Here is a 17852-nt window from a genome sequence, read left to right on the forward strand (position 1 = left end):
TGTCCATGTTAACACCTATTTGTAGATCTTATTGTTCTTGTATTTTTTACAATTTAAAATTTCACTTTATTTATTATAGTCTTCATGATAACAAGCTAAAACTTCAAAAATTTGCTAAAAATTGATATTTCAAGGGCAATAACTCCAAAATGAATTGTCCTTTTTTTCTGAAAACTACATAGGAGATAGACCTTGACTTGCTGATCATTTTTACTCTTGGTAGTATTTGCTGTTTAGTTTTTGAGATATAAGCCAAAAACTGAAATTTACTAAAATTGACATTTCAGGGGCAATAACTTCATTTAACCTAATTTGGGAGGATCAAAGCCCCGGATACAATTATTGAACAAGATACCCTAAGAAACATTTAAGTAAAGTTTTGTATGATTTGGCCCAGTAGTTTCAGAGAAGATTTTTTTAAAAGTTTACAGTAATGGACAAAGATGACATGCACCTTTTAGGCCAGGTGAGCTAAACAAAGGAGATATACAGAGATTTTGTTTTCATAAGACTAAAACTATAAAATAGAAGTCCTCTTTAAAATCTGGAATAAAAGACTTACAAATGGACAGGTAAATGGACTGAAACATCCACAAATGGCCAAACATCATTAGTTTGCCCTTTCAAGCAAGGGTAAAGATTTTCTTTCAATACCATTTCTCCAATCTTTCTATTTTCATGAATGGTGAGATAAGAGTCAGTCTACTTGTAATAAAATTAACTTGCCCTTAGGTTCATGTCAAATAAAATACAACATCTGATTCATAAACTGTTTATTGTCAACACAAATGTACCATAATCCTTAAATATAATAAAAAAATGTTCATGTGCTTTGTTAAGTCTTTGTTCACCAAATGAATCCTGTTCACTCCTCTCTGAATTGCTGGTTGTTACAGAATCTAATGAGATTGACATGGAATTGTCTCATCATATGGTCATTCTGGAAAAAATATTTGTATGAAATAAATTTGTACTCATTCAAAATTAAAGATTTTTGTCCCCCGTGCAACGCGTAGCAGGGGACAGAGAAATACCAGGCGTTTGTCCTTCTGTCTGTGCATCTTGTGTTGTTAGCACTGTGTGCGATTCTTGCCAGATTTTTTATAAAACTTATATCATTTGTTTATAAAAGCAATGCCTCTGACAATTTGGAAAATCAGTGCTGATTCATTATTTTTAAAAGATGTCCCTTGGAAATATTAATTATATGGAAAATTGCATTGTAAGCACTCTCAAAAGTACAATTTTTGCCAGACTTTTGTCAAAATTTGATTAAAGGGGTATATCAGCAAAGTCTCAGACAATTTAAAAAATCTGTGCTGATCATATATTTCTTAAAGAGTTATGCCCCTTGGAAATATTAATTATATCAGAAATTGCATTGCATTTGTTCTCAAGCCTTCATTTCTCTAAGATATTTAAAACAAGAATGTGTCCATAGTACACAGATGCCCCACTTTTCTATGTTCAGTGGACCGTGAAATTGGGGTCAAAACTCTAATTTGGCATTAAAATTAAAAGGATCATATCATAGGGAACATGTGTACTAAGTTTCAGGTTGATTGGACTTCAACTTCATCAAAAACTACCTTGACCAAAAACTTTAATCTGAAGCAGGACAGACAGACGGACGAACGGACGGACAGACGAACAAACGGATGGACGCACAGACCGAAAAACATAATGCCCCTCTACTATCGTAGGTGGGGAATAAAAAGTTTTAAAGAACAAAAAAAAAGTTATTGCTTTTGGACAGATAAAATAATTTTATGTGCAACCCAGGGGAAATTGGAACTCTGTTCTTTTATCAACATTAATTTAAATTCAACATTTCTTAGAACAAAATATGGAAACAAGAGGCTCTCAAGAGCCTGAATCGCTCACCTGTATTTCAGAGGAGAAGATTTTTAAATGTCAGCAAACTTGATGAACAAATTGTGTAAAATTGCCTTTAAAGGGCAATAACTCCTTAAGGGGTCAATTGACAATTTTGGTCATGTTAATTTTTTTGTAGATCTAACTTTGCTGAACATTATTGCTGCTTACAGTTTACATATATTTATAGTAATATTCAAAATAATAACAAAAAACTGCAAAATTTTGTTAAAACTACCAATTCGGTGGCAGCAACCCAACAACGGGTTGTTCGATTCGTCTGAAAATTTCAGAGCTGATAGATCTTGACCAATTAAACAATTTTACCCCATGTCACATTTGCTCTAAAAGATTTAGTTTTTGAGATATAAGCCAAAAACTGCATTTGACCCTTATGTTCTATTTTTAGCCATGGTGGCCATGTCTGTCGATGGATACAAACTTCAGATACATTCATAAACAAGATACCCTAAGAAACATTTAGTTAAAGTTTGAAGGTAATTGGCCCAGTAGTTTCAGAGGAGAAGATTTTTAAATGTTAGCAAACTTGATGAACAAATTGTGTAAAATTGTCTTTAAAGGGCAATAACTCCTCAAGGGGTCAATTGACAATTTTGGTCATAAAAAAACTTTTTTGTAGATCTTACTTTGCTGAACATTATTGCTGTTTACAGTTTATAGCTATCTATAATAATATTCAAGATAATAACAAAAAACTGCAAAATTACAATTTATAAACTAGATATCCTAAGGAACATTTAGATGAAGTTTGAAGGTATTTGGCCCAGTAGTTTCAGAGGAGAAGATTTTTGAAATAGTTTACGACGACAGACGACGACGATGACGGACGCCAAGTGATGGCATAAGCTCACATGGAGCCCTTCGGGCCCTGGTGAGCTAAAAAGACATATCATTATTTCTAGTTAAGTGTTTTGTAAGACTTATTATACTTATAAAAAGGTTCCTGTAGGGCTGTGATCTGCTGAATTGTCTGAACTTTTATTACAGTGCCACACCTCTACTTCAGCACTTTATCATAGCAATAAGTTTGGTACATTGCAGATTCTCATTCCGTCCATTATATGTTTCCAATTTATAAAGAACTGCTGAACCAACGCCTCCTAAATTTTGTGCTGGTAGAGTTCCCTTAAGTGGATACCAGATGGTATGCAGGGTTGTCAGATACAAAAATTAAATACTACTAAATTGACAACAACACTTAAAGGGGCATTAGCTACGAGATATAAAAAAAATTAAAATGTGATTTTTTTTTTCAATCATTGATGAAAGTGAAATAGTGAAATAATAATAGCAGCCAATTTGGTTCAATTTTGTCAAAATAAGCGAAGAAACATTGCTGATGAATTATTCACTTACAAGTGAATAATTCAACCTAATTGAATCCATATTCATGTGACCTTCGATTTAACCCCTTAGCTGAAGATGGGTTACGCATGTATTTCGCTATTAAAAGGAAAAGAATGTCAACATTGAAAGTGAAACAAGGATTAACCATTTGGTTGACTGATTCTATCCACAAAAAAATCATTCTTGTACAGGTAAAAACGATGATAAACATACTTTTTAACCTACAATATGAAATCAAACAGATCTAGAAAAATCCAATTGCATGTGGTCACTATCTCATTATATTTATGTTTATGTTTATATCAGGTTATGTGACCGTCGGCAGTCTTCAGAGGTCATCTCTATGGTTAATAAGATGACGTCTAGACAAATACGCATGAAATGATGATACATATTATCGAGTCCATGTATTGTTAATTGTTTGTTTTAGACTTTTTGTAATTTGGATATACCTTTTAGTACGTTATAAATCAAAAATGAGAATTTGAGTCAAATAGGTCAACATGAATTTGACAGCTTATGCCCCTTTAAGTAAACTGCAACAGTTATTGGTCGACGTGTTTCACTGATTAGGTCAGCGTCTTCAGGACAAAGTATACAAAATTAGAATCCCTGAAGTACAGGAAAATGGTATTAGGTATGTGACGTCATAATCATGTATTGTCTATTGTTGATGTTACTATAGGATACTATAATTATGTCATTAATGTAATGTTGAACAGAAAATTAATCAAACATAATACAATGCAAATGAAATTATTAAAATTCAGAGTTAATCTATTATTGTTATTTTTTTTATTATTTCCAATTTATGTATAAACAATCTAAAGGATCAAATCGATAGCTCCATCCAACTAATTAATCAAGACTATTTTCACACAATCTTTGTGTACTTGTCATTCTATTTAATGCAAAAAGTACTTGACATTCATTACACAATTATGGCCCTTAGAAAAGGTAAATATCCAAAACAGTCAATCCTAAAAGGTTATATCCCTGAGGGTGCAGCATGATGGGAAATCATTTATTAGGGCTGACAGTTTTAGAGTACAATGTATATGGAAAAATAAATGGACAGTAGGTCGTGACTTCAGTCCTCTACAAAACTTTAAGAATTGAGATGAGTTTTTTTCACTATAGATTTATTTATAGTACATTTGTTACTAGAAGTTCTATTTTCACAAATTAAAATCTTTATTGTCAAAAGAATATGTCTTGAGGACACGAATGCCCCCGCTCAAGCTTAGCAATTTTCCAAGTTAAAAAGGGGCATAACTCTAGAACGGTCAGCAATTAACTGCCCAAATTTGAACTCTCTCTCGTGTGTTGTGATTCTTAGCATTGTGTATGAGTTTATAAAATTTGCATAAGGCAAACTTAAGTTAGAGTGCGGAAAAAAAATTGGATGGATAGAAAGATCGCCTACGGCAGGGGCATAGAAAATACTTGCCATTCGCAAAGATTTTTTATAAAAAAGAAACTGACACTTCAAACTATCTTACCCTATGATAAAATCAACTAATCATAGGGAGAAAGCATACAGATCATAAAGAGAACAAATTCAGTTTATCTGCCAAGTATGAGAAAATATGTAACAAAAACAAAAACTATTATCTGGAATTAATTTACTTCTTCAATGTCTATTCAACTAGTAATTTCGAATACTAATGTCCCAAACTTATAACTAGTTTCTTTTTAAGGAAGTACATTAGCCTATTATAAAAATCATTCATTAGCATAGACCATATTATAATGAATTTTCTTGCAAATGGATGTTTAATTTAAAATTTAGTTAGAACTATATCCAAATATGTCTGGCATTAAAAAGTCAATATTGCTAAGGTAATTACTTCATCTTAGATTTACAAGAGTTCCAAAAAACTTTTGGTACTAAAAGCTCTTTTGGAGATGAAATTAACCATTGCAAGGATTCGTTAACACAGAAATGCTTGTAACAATCACTAAAGATACAAACCTCTTTACCAAGGTACTGGTGTATATTGTCATGCTGTACATGTGGACAGGGCTGTACACTTAGTAATGAATGACCTATAATAAAGTAAATCTAGTTAAATTTCATACACATCAGCTCTTTCCAACTGATTATACAGTTTGCCATTATGTTGTGTTGCTTCATCACTGTCCCAGGTTAGAAGGTTTTAGCGCTCAGAAACATGTTTAACCCTACCACATTATCTTTGTTCCTTCCCTAAGCCACGAACCTGTGATTCAGTTGTTGTTTTTGTTGGTTGCTGTCAAATATATTTTTTTTTCGTTCATTATAGTATAGACAAGGTGCTGGTTTTCCCTTTTGAATTGTTTCACATTTTGTCATACTGGGGCCTTTAATGGCTTCATAAACTATAGGTTTTGCTCATTGTTGAAGGCCATACAGTGACATGCATTCCTTAGGTCTTTAGAAAAGATGTTTCATTGGCAATCATAACTTACCTTATAGAGATATTTAGTTATTTAGTACACCAAAGGACTGGTCAATTTCCTAACTAATCAACCGTTACTGTTAACAAGAAGTTTGTACACCTGTGACAACTATCTAAGTTACCGGTATGCTATTAAATAACTGTATCAGAATATAATAAGTTACTTATATGTTATATAAGTTATGTTTATACATAGTTTGATTTCCATTACACTCAGTAGTCATTATTTTAGGATTTTCCAAGGATTTTTTGTTTTCTTTACTATTGAGAAGAAACAGATTTATTATCATATCTTAATCAGCTACATGTGAGTTTATCAGGTGTTCTTAGCAGGGTGGTTTAATTACATCAGTTCCATTACAAATATACATGTTTTGTTAATTAGTGACCACTTGTGGCATCTGGCTTTCCTTTATCCTTTGTTTGTTTACACATAAACTTGGGTGTAGTTTAGCTCCTCCCAGTTAGGAATATCCCATTAAGTAGTAGTATTGAAAACCAGTACATGCTGCCTTTAGTGTCCAATTTTTTCAATGCAGATTAAGCAGTTAAAAGAATAATTTTTGCTCAAAAAGTGGCTTAGCTAAAAACTTGCCTCCCACCAACCCCAACCTTACACCTTCAATATTGCCATGACAGGGGAATCAATCTCAGCACAGTTTATATAAGATTTTTATTGATTTTTCTTTATATGTATATGTCACAATAGTGCTTAAAAATTTCATTCCAACACCAGTTCATATCAGTAGATCTCAGCAACCAGTAGTGCAAAAATTACTTTTAGGAGCTATGTTGGATTGGTGTGATGCCAATACAGGGGTCCATACTTTGCTACTTTTCAGTATGCACATGTACATAGGCTGCTGGTTTAGGCATAGATCAGATAAATAACCTCAGCATCTGAAACAAGTCCATCATGTTTGGACATTTATGAAATTTTATCACTGGTTGTTTCAAAATTTCACTCATCCCCCAAGAATTTCTGGGGATAAACTGTCAAATTTCATACAAATTCATTCCAACACCAATTCAACATCAACACTACTTGGCTTCCTCATAGCCACATACTAGGTTTCCTCATAGCATCATTATAGGCTTCCTCATAGCCTCATAGGCTTCCTCAGACATAGCCTCATAGGCTTTCTGATAGCCTCATAGGCTTCCTGATAGCCTCATATGCTTCCTGATAGACTCACGCATTTATTTTGAACCATAGATCCAATTGGATTGGTGTGATGTCAAGCCAGGGGTCTTTACTTTGCTACTTTTCAGTACGCACATAGGCTCTTGGCTTAGGCATGGAGCAAAAATTTTAATTTTAGCTGAGTAGATTCCCCAAGGGCCAAAATTAAGTGATGAATATAAAATAATAAAAGTTATAGTTCATTTATGATTTATGTTTCATTCGAACCTGGATACAACTGGCACTGCTACGCAATACATGTATTTACACAGAAGCTTATTTATAATGGGATAGAGCAGGATTTTGAATTATGTTGATTATATTGTTGATATGAGTACTAAATGCTTAATTTTACATATCATGAGTTCAAATGGAGAGTTCTGAAGCAAATCAGGATAATTAAAATGTTGCTTAAATTAATTGTCTTAAGAACTCATTATGTGTGACTTTGAGGATTTTGTTCATTGGGCAAACATTTCGGCAAGTTAGATTTATACTCAGACAGGTTTTTAATGTCAGGTCAAAAGATTTTTGCAAGGAGGTAACTGTTTTTCTGGATGTTTACTCAGGCGTTATATACTTTTCATTACTACAAAACACACATCCACTGACCAAAGGAGAAATAGACATGTACAGTATAAACAACAGTCACTTAAATATTAAGTACAACATTACAACAAATTATGAATGGACCTTTAGTTTATCTACAATCCAGAATCTGTACTCTAGTCAAACATGGAACAAATTAGTCAAAAATAATCAGGACCATTTCTGAGGACTTTGTATAAACAGTAAATAAGACTTCATTCAGGTAAAAGTCATTTAACCATAACACTAGACACTCACTCGATTATCTTGAAGACGAACTTCTGCTAGCAAAAATGTCACAAGACAAGTAAATATGAGACGCTTTTGTAAATACTTGACCATTCAAAACATGTGTTTTAACTCAAATATTGTTTTTCATTATCCATATGTATTTCTTTTTACTATTAAAATAAGTATTTCTTTTAATTTCTTGTATTTATTCAAAACTACAGCAAAGATATGCTTCACTGTTTTCTTCCTGTCAATTTTTACAACTTTTTAACTGCAACTATTTCAGTATCCACCAAAATATTTAATTTGGAATTAAGAATCTGCTAAAATAATAACCGCCAAAATTTTTATTATACTTTGTTGCCCCTTTAGATTACCTCCTTAAATTTACATCGGAAAAAACAGCTTTAGACAATCTTTAAACAAACCAGATGAATGTGGTTTCCCCTCATTGCATGGAGCTGTTTTTTAGGAATAGCATTTAGAGCCAAAAAGATTGGAAAATTCTCAAGGAAGGGTTTTTGTCAATTGTGAAAGGTGCAACCAATCAAAATGCACAAATACGTTGTTCAAAATATAGTTCTGAAATTTAAAGAAAGTCATGGGTGCTTAAGCTAAGGTATGATCGTTTTTTATTTGTAATAGCAAATAGCTTTTTGTGCAAACTTTTGGTGAAAAGAAATGTTTACATAACAATAATGCATGTTTTGTTTTGCCAAAAATTTAGCATAAAAAACAGGAGGTTCTCTGACAAATCAAAAAGCATTTGACACCTTTCAATTCATCACTGTCAAGCTGCTGACTAATATGAAGTAATTTAGTTAAGAAATTCCTGAGAAAAGTGTGACAAAAATATTTATTATACTTCACGTTAAAATGCCATATTTTGATTGGCTAATACGAGGGTGTTAATTTACTCTATTACCCTTCATGGAGACCCTTGATCAAGTTTGCGCTTTATTAAATACGACTCTATCCTATGGCAAATACTCTATTACCTTTCACGGAGACACTTGATCAAGTGGGCGCTTTATCAAATACGACTCTATCCTATGGCAAATACTCTATTACCTTTCACGGAAACGCTTGATCAAGTGTGCGCTTTATTAAATACAACTCTATCCTATGGCAAATACTCTATTACCCTTCAGGGAGACGCTTGATCAAGTGTGCGCTTTATTAAATACGGATGGTTGTTATGTACAAGACGTCATAGTTTATTACTTTGAATTTGAAATTTAATCGATAGTAATAACAGAATATTCAGTATAATAAATTAAATAACACATAGCTGAGAGGGTGATAGAGCAGATTGTAACCCCTCGAAAAGACATTGTCAACCTTGGCTTCGCCTCAGTTGACAATGTTTTCTCGGGGTAACAATCTGCTCTATCACCCTCTCAGCTATGTGTTATTTATATAGTGTTATCATTCAACATATTGAAAAATTCAAAGTATCAGCAAAGAGGAATTATGTGTGTGACAGATCCAACAAACATTACAACTCACCATTGTCAAGTCAAATATAAGGTCATTCTGCTCAGTAGTTCTGAGAAAATTGTGATCAAGATATCTTTGTTGGACAAACAGATAAATACACAAAAAGATCAGTGGAAAAAAAGTTATTGCAATATAAAAATAAGGAGGTTCATATATAAGGAGATGCACTTGTATGAAAACTTGTCAATGTACCGGTATATTTGTCTCGCCTAATAGAAGTTCCCCTGGAAACTTTGTTATAAACAATGCCATAATATCTGATCCCGTTATTCCGTAAGAAAAAGATTCTGTAATACTGTGAAAGTACTTTTATTTGTGGGTATCAATTTTCGTGGTTTGAGCAGAAGTTACATGTTCTTGGATTCTTAAATTTGTGGATTTTAGTTTTCTGAAGAAAAAATCAAGAGAAGAAATTGAAGCCATCAGAATTCTTGAAAATAATCATATGTTTTATAATGATTTGTGGGACATTGCAAAATAATGTGTTCATTTTCACTTACTTGTTCATCTTTTATAATTGACAACATTCATCAAATTTTAATTAAATAATTGCTTTCAGAAATAAGTTGATTCATCTATGCTTACAAATTGTCTCAATTGATAGATTAAGAATCATCAAAGGTGTTAAGTTGGTCATAAACATGTCAATTAAAGAAAACGGTTACATAACAAAATGCTGCAAATGTACTTTGAATTGTAAAATTAATTCTTATGAAATAAAACAAGTTGCTTTCTTTAAAAAAAAGAAAATCAACACGTGAACCCGAGACCGCTGACTGGTCACCAAATATTTTTTGCTGAATTTATTTTGCTTTTGAATTGAAATAATTGACTGTTAATAAAATGAGGTAATGAAGATATTAAAACAACTTTATTGAAAATATGTTATTGTGTGTAGATTCTTGAACAAAATATGTTATTGTGTGTAGATTCTTGAACAAAATATGTTATTGTGTGTAGATTCTTGAAACAAATATGTTATTGTGTGTAGATTCTTGCACAAGTCAATCAAAATCACTGTTGGATTTTAGTTATAAATAGAAAATTGTATACAGCTACCATTTGAAATTACCTTTTAAGGCTTGACTATTTGATTTATTACTTGGGAATGTACATCATTTTTTCTCCATGTTTTATGTACAAAGACCCAATCCTATTACAATTCTCAATTTCTGCAAAGCGGATGTTTAAATCAAATTGCACAGACCAATCAAGATACAGCTATCATTTGAAATTACCTAGTAAGGCTTGACTATTTTATTTATTACTTGGAAGTGTACATCATTTTGTCTCCATGTTTTATGTTCAAAGACCTTATCCGATTGCAATTTTCAATTTCTGCAAACCGGATGTCTAAAGCAAATTGCACACACCAATCAAGATATAAATTTCAGCACTCAGTTTGCTTTATAATCTGGATGCGTTTATTTTATCTTTCATATCTTTATATTTTGTTTCCTGGATGCTTTAAATTATTCTTATACTCATTGAAGCTGTCTGTACTTTATATGGAAGAGATGGTATAGAGAATTTGAAAGTCCAATTTCCATGTGAAGTGTAACTCTGTGATACAAATTATAAGTAGATTTCGTATTTTGTTCTTGAGAGTAACACACCAGCTTCATTAGGACCTCTTAATTACATACTGACAATTTTTTTGGTCAGATAAAACATTTCAAATTTTAAGGATTTCCTGCAGTAACTTAAATCAATTCAAAAGTTCGACAGGAAAACTTAGTTTAGAAAAATATCTTGTTTTCATAAGTCTTGTGAATACCCGAACATGCAATCAAAAGAACCAATTCATTTTAAAGGTTTATATTTGGTAAAAATCAATAAATTCATCATGGACAAGTGGTCAGGATTAAAGTTTTGTACACCAGACGAACCAAAAAAGTAAAAAAAAGGCCAAATATAGAACAAAGTTTAGGAGCATTGAGGACCTAAAATTCCGAAAGGTTTTGCCAAATACAGCCAAGGTAATCAATTCCTTAGTATTTCGAATATTTCAAAGTTTATAATAAGACAGTCACTCAAAAAGAAAGAAACAGATTAGAAAAAAACTAGATGTCAGAGTACCTCAATGATGAGCATGCTTCAAAATCACATGTCAAGCTCTTACTGTCGTGTTCTAGATTTAGATAAGAAATCACCTACCACGAGTAAAATCAATGGTTACGCATGCACGTAGTTTTCTTGCCCAAGAAATAGTAAATGGCAAGCATATGCTCTGATATTCTGGATAAGAATATGCATTTGCGTCATCACGTATATTTATTCTAGGTTAATTAGTTGAATTCGGATGTCAAACTGCCTACCTCAAGTGGTTTGACCCTGGATTCATTGCCATTCAATCCAGAATTTGTGTCAACGCAAACCGATATTGTTGTCAAACCAGATTTTAAATCCGATTTTATTGTGCCGTGTGAACAGGGTGTAATAATAATAGTAATATTATGTAAATAAACGGCAAGACCTTTGTAGGGTAGCTGGTCAACACAATGCATACAATTTTCAAAATCGCACAATCAGTGCAAAGATTCAGATGCTATAAGGTTGAACTATTAAAAACAAAAACGAAAAGAATTAAAATTTATCAACATTCACTCCTAGCTGTTAATAAATCTTTTCCAAAAATTTAAATATATACTATCAATAAAATTAAACGTCAAGTATTTACTAAAATTCAATGGCGATTTTTTTTATCAAATCAATCTCTTCTTCAAGTCTAACTTTCTATTTTATTTCTATATAAAATATAAGAAGAGACTTAAAAAACAATTATTGTAAAAATTAATTACGTTTTTTGTGAAATACAAGGATTCAAAATTCTTGTGAATTATAACCATGCAACAATTTGTTCATTCCCAACAGTTTAAACATTAGATACTAATATATTTGTGTTCATTCCTGATAATTGGTACTCATATGTTGCATATGATTTTCATAAATGTATTCACTGTTAAAACCCGTGGGATGATACTCTAACATTATTAACTATATTCTATTAATGATAAATTTAGCTTCAGTTTTAACTTTAATAGTTCAAATGAATATTCCCTTGGTCTGTAAGTATCTATTAATGAAAATAACTATTTTAGACAAAATATCATTTTGTTTAATCATCTTTCTGTTTTCCGACCAAAGATAAATATTCTTAACAGTAATATCGTTTTGTTTATTTTCTTCTTGCTTTCCGACATTTGTTCAAGCTATGATAGAATTACAAATATGACATGTTAAACATCAGAAATAATCGGTTTATTCTGGAACACAATTTAATATCCTGTTTGTTATCACAGTGCACAATAGCACATTGTATTAAATACTACACAAACAACACGTACAGGGAACGTCTCAAAACATAAATTATATAATTGCAATATCATTATACTTCAAATTGAATACTTTCAAATAAAAACCCATATGTTCTATCAAAAGCAAATAGGTTGGAATATATAAATGGCTTTTAAACTGCAATCTATTCTTTATTTTTTTACTTTCCGATCTACAAATGAACTTTAATTTGATTGTCGAAATATTAATACAATGTCACGTGGTAACATATCAATAGAGGGACAGTATCAAAGACATAGGTAACTACCTGTATAAATGATCGAAAATTTTCGAGACGTTCTGAGAATCTTGTTTTCGAGGATATTGAATGGCCTATAGACGCTTCCAAAACTCACCAATATATAAGCGAGAACCCCTCAAAAAGCAAGCCAAATATAAAATTATTATTTTTGTTTTTGTATGAGAATTATGAGGGGATAAAATGAACACTTCATCATTGATATCATCACCGAAAGTCTAACTTTCATCGATGAAAACTAATTTTTCATGAAAATTAAAATGTTAAAAGTCGTACAGTTTAGGTTTTTTTTTATGACTAAATTGGTAAAATCCTGTCTGCAGTAATATGTATAGTTCATAGTGCATTTGCTGATATTCGATTTTTCTCTAGATTATATGCCCGTATCCATGTAGTCAAACCTACATGGAATCTTTCCATGCCTAGATTTGGACAACAGCTGTTTTATTTCGTTGGACACTTAAATTCATGGATAAAGCCATCCATGAAAACTACAAAAATTGATTCCCAACGAATAAAAGTACTTACACAGTATTTGTTCCAGTGGAAATAATATTACATATTTCTTCCATTTAGAACTTATTTTAATAAGGAACTTCTATTTCATGACAAACTAAATACCAAAGGTCAAAGGGAAATTATGCTAACAACTACAGATCACTATACATCCTTGAACAATGAGCAAAACACAGCTAGCAGATACTTAATGTCAAATGATGGAAAACCAACAATTTAACGAATTTTGATTATTATTTAATGTTGTGACATGAACTTTTGACAAGTGACCTTAAAATCAATAAGGGCTTTTGTTTATCAAAAGGAGCATTATCCACCAAAGATTAGGCAAGATATGATTTATGGTTGAGAAGATTTTGTTCAGAAACAAAGCTTTACATAAATTTAAGTTTATATATTATGTGACAGGTTTGCTTCCCATGAGTAATAGATACTTAGCCACCCATAGGTGGTTGAGTAAGTACTTCTTTAGCTCAGCGAGTTAGAGTGGTGACTTGTAATACAGAGGTTCCGAGTTAAAGTTCTGGAGGAGACAATGTGGTTTTCTAATAAGAATCATGCTTTCCTGTTACAATTAGCACTGTTACCATGACCTTTGACCTACTAACCCCATAATCAAATGTGGTCTTGTTCTTTCCATTGGTAAGTGTCAAGTTAAGTTTTCTGAAAGTTGGACATTTCGATGATGATTTTCTTTGAAATAAAATTATCTGAAAATCATTAAAATGTATTGAAAACACTTTTTACCCTTTTCCATTTGGCTTTGAGCGTTCCTGATGAAGGTAAACCCAGAAAAGCGCTTTGGAAGCATGAAATTTATTAAGTGTTGTTTTCATTTTTCTTCCTGTGTATAATTTTTTTTCAGTTTCATTTGAAATTTTTTTGTAGGCCAAATAACTAATAAAAAATTAGTTCAAAAGGTATCAGCCAGAAACCATTTTATACCAATTTCAATCTAATAAATTGCTTCTTTGACCTTGACCTAGTAAGCTAAAAATCGATATAGTAGTTTTTACCTCCATTTACATTGTCCACCAAAACTTAATAGAGATCCAATGATTAGCTCAACAGATCTATTTCTCAAAATCAGTTTATTTACAGGCAGTATGACCTACTGACACACAAATTTTGTTTGGCCCATTATCAGTCTGTGACCTTGACCTTTGACATAGTGACCAGGTCTGTTTTATCTCATCCAACAAGCAATTATTGTACTAATTTGGGAAAGTGTTGCACATATGGTTCACAAGATCATCCGGAACCCTATATTTTACCAAAAATTTCAGTCTATCATAGCTGCTATGATCTTGACCTTTGAACTAGTGACCTGAAAAATATATAGGAATCTTGCTTAGCCCATGGAAAATTTAAGTAATGACATTGTTTATGGTTCACAGGAGTATGGCCAGAATCCAAAATGATCAACTATGTTTCAAGCGTAACTAAGCTAAAAATTATCAGAATCAAAAATGATTTTTTTTATAGAATTGCAGCAAAATATAACTCATGATAGCAGGATGTACATTGTGAAGGGTTTTTCATGAGAAAAAAAAACCATAAAGGTGATTTTTGATACACAGATATATTTGCATTTAGAAAACAGGTAATTCAATAGCACAAGTTTCACATAAAAATTTTAATAATTTTGCATAAAATAAAGCAAGTTAAAGGGAAAGTCCGCGATTTTTGACTTATCATCTAAATATGTTCATCTTAACATAAAAAACACATTCACAAAGTTTTAAATTTATATTCTTTCTAATAACAGAGAAAATCAAGTATTTGTAACTTTTTTGGTTGACCTACGTCACTGGGTTGTGACGTTTTAACCCGATTTGTTGAATCATGGGTAAAAATAAAATCTGTTAAAGTCTTAATTGCTTATCAGAATTTTACGTAATTAAAAGCGCAGAGATGACCGTTGGTCGTAGTTAATAACCACAATATAAGAATGAAAGAAAATGAATATGTGTGTACCGTTTTGTATTGATTGAATAAAACTTCCTATATGAAGTTATCTAAATATAAATATTTTGAATTAATTGCATAAATTATTGAGATTTTTTCATAAAATATCTATAGAACATTTTTACTGATATTGAACTGAAAATATTTTAAGTTTTATTTACCGTTATAACTTTGATAACCATTTCAATGCAAAATATTTGTGAACAGAGTGTGTATATTATTTTGTAAAGTCATTGTTTATTTCTCGATTTGAGGAGAATTCGTTTGAACTTTACCTTGCAGCAATTTAGCCTCAGGCGTACACAGGTGTGAATTCAAGCGTACACAGGTGTGAATATTGTCATTTTGAATGGATTAACAGAAAGAGTGTAGCGTGTTTAATATACCCAGATGAAATACCCGATGACAATAGAGAAACAATAATTAAATTGTATAAGTTAATTGAAAATTATCATTCAACTTTTTAATTCCGGAAGTGTTACAATATTAAAATGGAACAATTTTCGGTTACGTTCTATGCAATTATTATAAAGTTAAGATATGAAGTTAAAAGAATAGTACTTTTAATCTTCAAAATTAAATGTTTACTTACATTTCCCAATTAATAATCATTGCACATCTGTTTAATTTACTTTACCGGAATTCTTTAACTTGTATTCAAATCTGGCGATGTTTAAATGCTAACAATCGTAAAACTATCGCATATTTAAAGTTTTTAATTGAAAAAATACAACAGTACAACATGCATGATTTTTTTTAATTTTCTTATTAACATTTCATTCTTACATAATTGAATTCATTTGACAATCACTTAGACAAATTATTTGTGAAAAGAATACCAATTATCGATTTTTTCATTAATGAATATACATACATTATAAATTTAAGCTAATACATTAATTTGTTTGAGGATTTTTTTTAGGATAGCCGTCATTAATCCAAATTAGTAATACAGTTGTTGTAATTAAAGGCATATCTTAGTAATGTATTACTGATATTGACGATTTTAGAACAGTTCGTCCCAACCTCGTTGTTCTTGAAACAATCTTTACTAGTATACTTGTAAGTTTCCTGACATATATGCGCCATTGAGGATGAGCTCCAGAGACAGCAGACTAGAAGCGTATTTGTTTGTTGGGGCAGGAGAGGCCATGCAACCACTTGTACAGATAAACAAGCTTATGTTGTCAACACTATCAGAAAGAGTTCCCATCGTCGGATGGGGTATATGAAGGTTCCAAGAATGAACTATTGACATGTCTGACTCTGAACAGTTAGTAAACGGACTTAACAATGATCTATAGACATCGACCGCTTGTTCTTGATATTTGAAACTGCATGCATATATACGTTTATGAGAGTGATTATTTATCTTGTGTCTGACGAAAACTAAATACCTGCATGGTTATATCTTGCCATACGTTTGTATTGGTTTGGTGGGTGTTCACTCAAAATCGTAATTCAAAAATTGTGTTTGTGAGATGTAGATTCACTTCAATACCGAATGTCGTCTATATATTTCACAAGTGTATACCACGGAGAAGATCTGAGGGTATATTACTCCCATTTTGTTTGGGTGTGAACCATCGATGTTTACAGCAATATTTAATGAATAAGATGATGATGGTATAAAAAACTATGAGCGTCATGTGGCAAATATTACATGCATGTCGGACCATGAGTTGTCAATCTGTATGAAAAGATTTCCAATACAACCATATTGAGTAGGAATTTTTACATGCTATACTCTCGTACTAGTATTACAGGGTTATTGTGTCGTTTAACTCAGACACACATCTTTTACTTTAAGATGTATGAAATGTTCTAAATATATATATATATATCTTAAATATAACAATAATCAAACGCCTATAGGCAATCACTAAAATGGTATGAAGTTTTTATACAGATTTATTCTTATTTACACAATCATTAACAAACTAAATAAATTTAACAAAGTAACACCGTGACACTACGATATAACAAATGGGATACTTATTATTTTTAACCATGCTATGCAGAAACTTAACACATCAAGCAGCAACATATATATTAATATACTGTTCCCAGCATCAAGTTAGTGCACGTGAATACCAATTAGGAACACGATGTGTGATTTTGTATAACTAAAAATATCAAAGCGAGCAATAACTTTGTCAGGCAAACATTTTTTTTCACTATGCCTCTCTTTATCTCCGCTCCTTTACAATAACTATTTCGCTTTTCGTCGATCATTCTCTATATTGTTCTCTATTCGGTTATTTTTTTTCACTATGCCACTCTATCTCCGCTCCTTTTCCCCTGTCGTCCTAATCCTTATAAAGATAGGGACATTAGACATAGAAAGGCTCTCTTATCTTCAATGAATTAATATTGATAGTGACTATAAGTGCTGCATTACTTTATATATCTGCATGTTTGCCAATCGACAAAAGCTTGTATTTGCGTGAAGAATTTTTTTTCTTCAAAAATATGGTCCACAATCATGACAAAACAATATTCATTTCACAAAAATGTTCAAAGGTCATGTTTATAATTTTTTTTAAACTTATTATCAGCAAAAATAGTGGATAATATTATTATCAGA

The 17852-nt window shown here is 31.5% G+C and overlaps 1 protein-coding gene across 1 annotated transcript in view; it reads right to left on the reverse strand.

Moving 5' to 3' along the window:
- Positions 1–784: 784 nt before the first annotated feature.
- LOC127716486 (minichromosome maintenance domain-containing protein 2-like) overlaps positions 785–17852 on the reverse strand; it is a 113728-nt gene continuing 96660 nt past the window's right edge. The window contains exons 15-16 of the mRNA XM_052222711.1: positions 5219–5292; positions 785–940 (exon numbers count right to left, since the gene is read on the reverse strand). Coding sequence (XP_052078671.1) covers positions 866–940; positions 5219–5292 — 149 coding nt within the window. The 3' untranslated portion in view covers positions 785–865. The remainder of the gene's footprint in view (positions 941–5218; positions 5293–17852) is intronic.

This window comes from Mytilus californianus, unplaced genomic scaffold, assembly GCF_021869535.1.
Source record: "Mytilus californianus isolate M0D057914Y unplaced genomic scaffold, xbMytCali1.0.p SCAF_9, whole genome shotgun sequence".
Taxonomy (NCBI): Eukaryota; Metazoa; Mollusca; class Bivalvia; order Mytilida; family Mytilidae; genus Mytilus; species Mytilus californianus.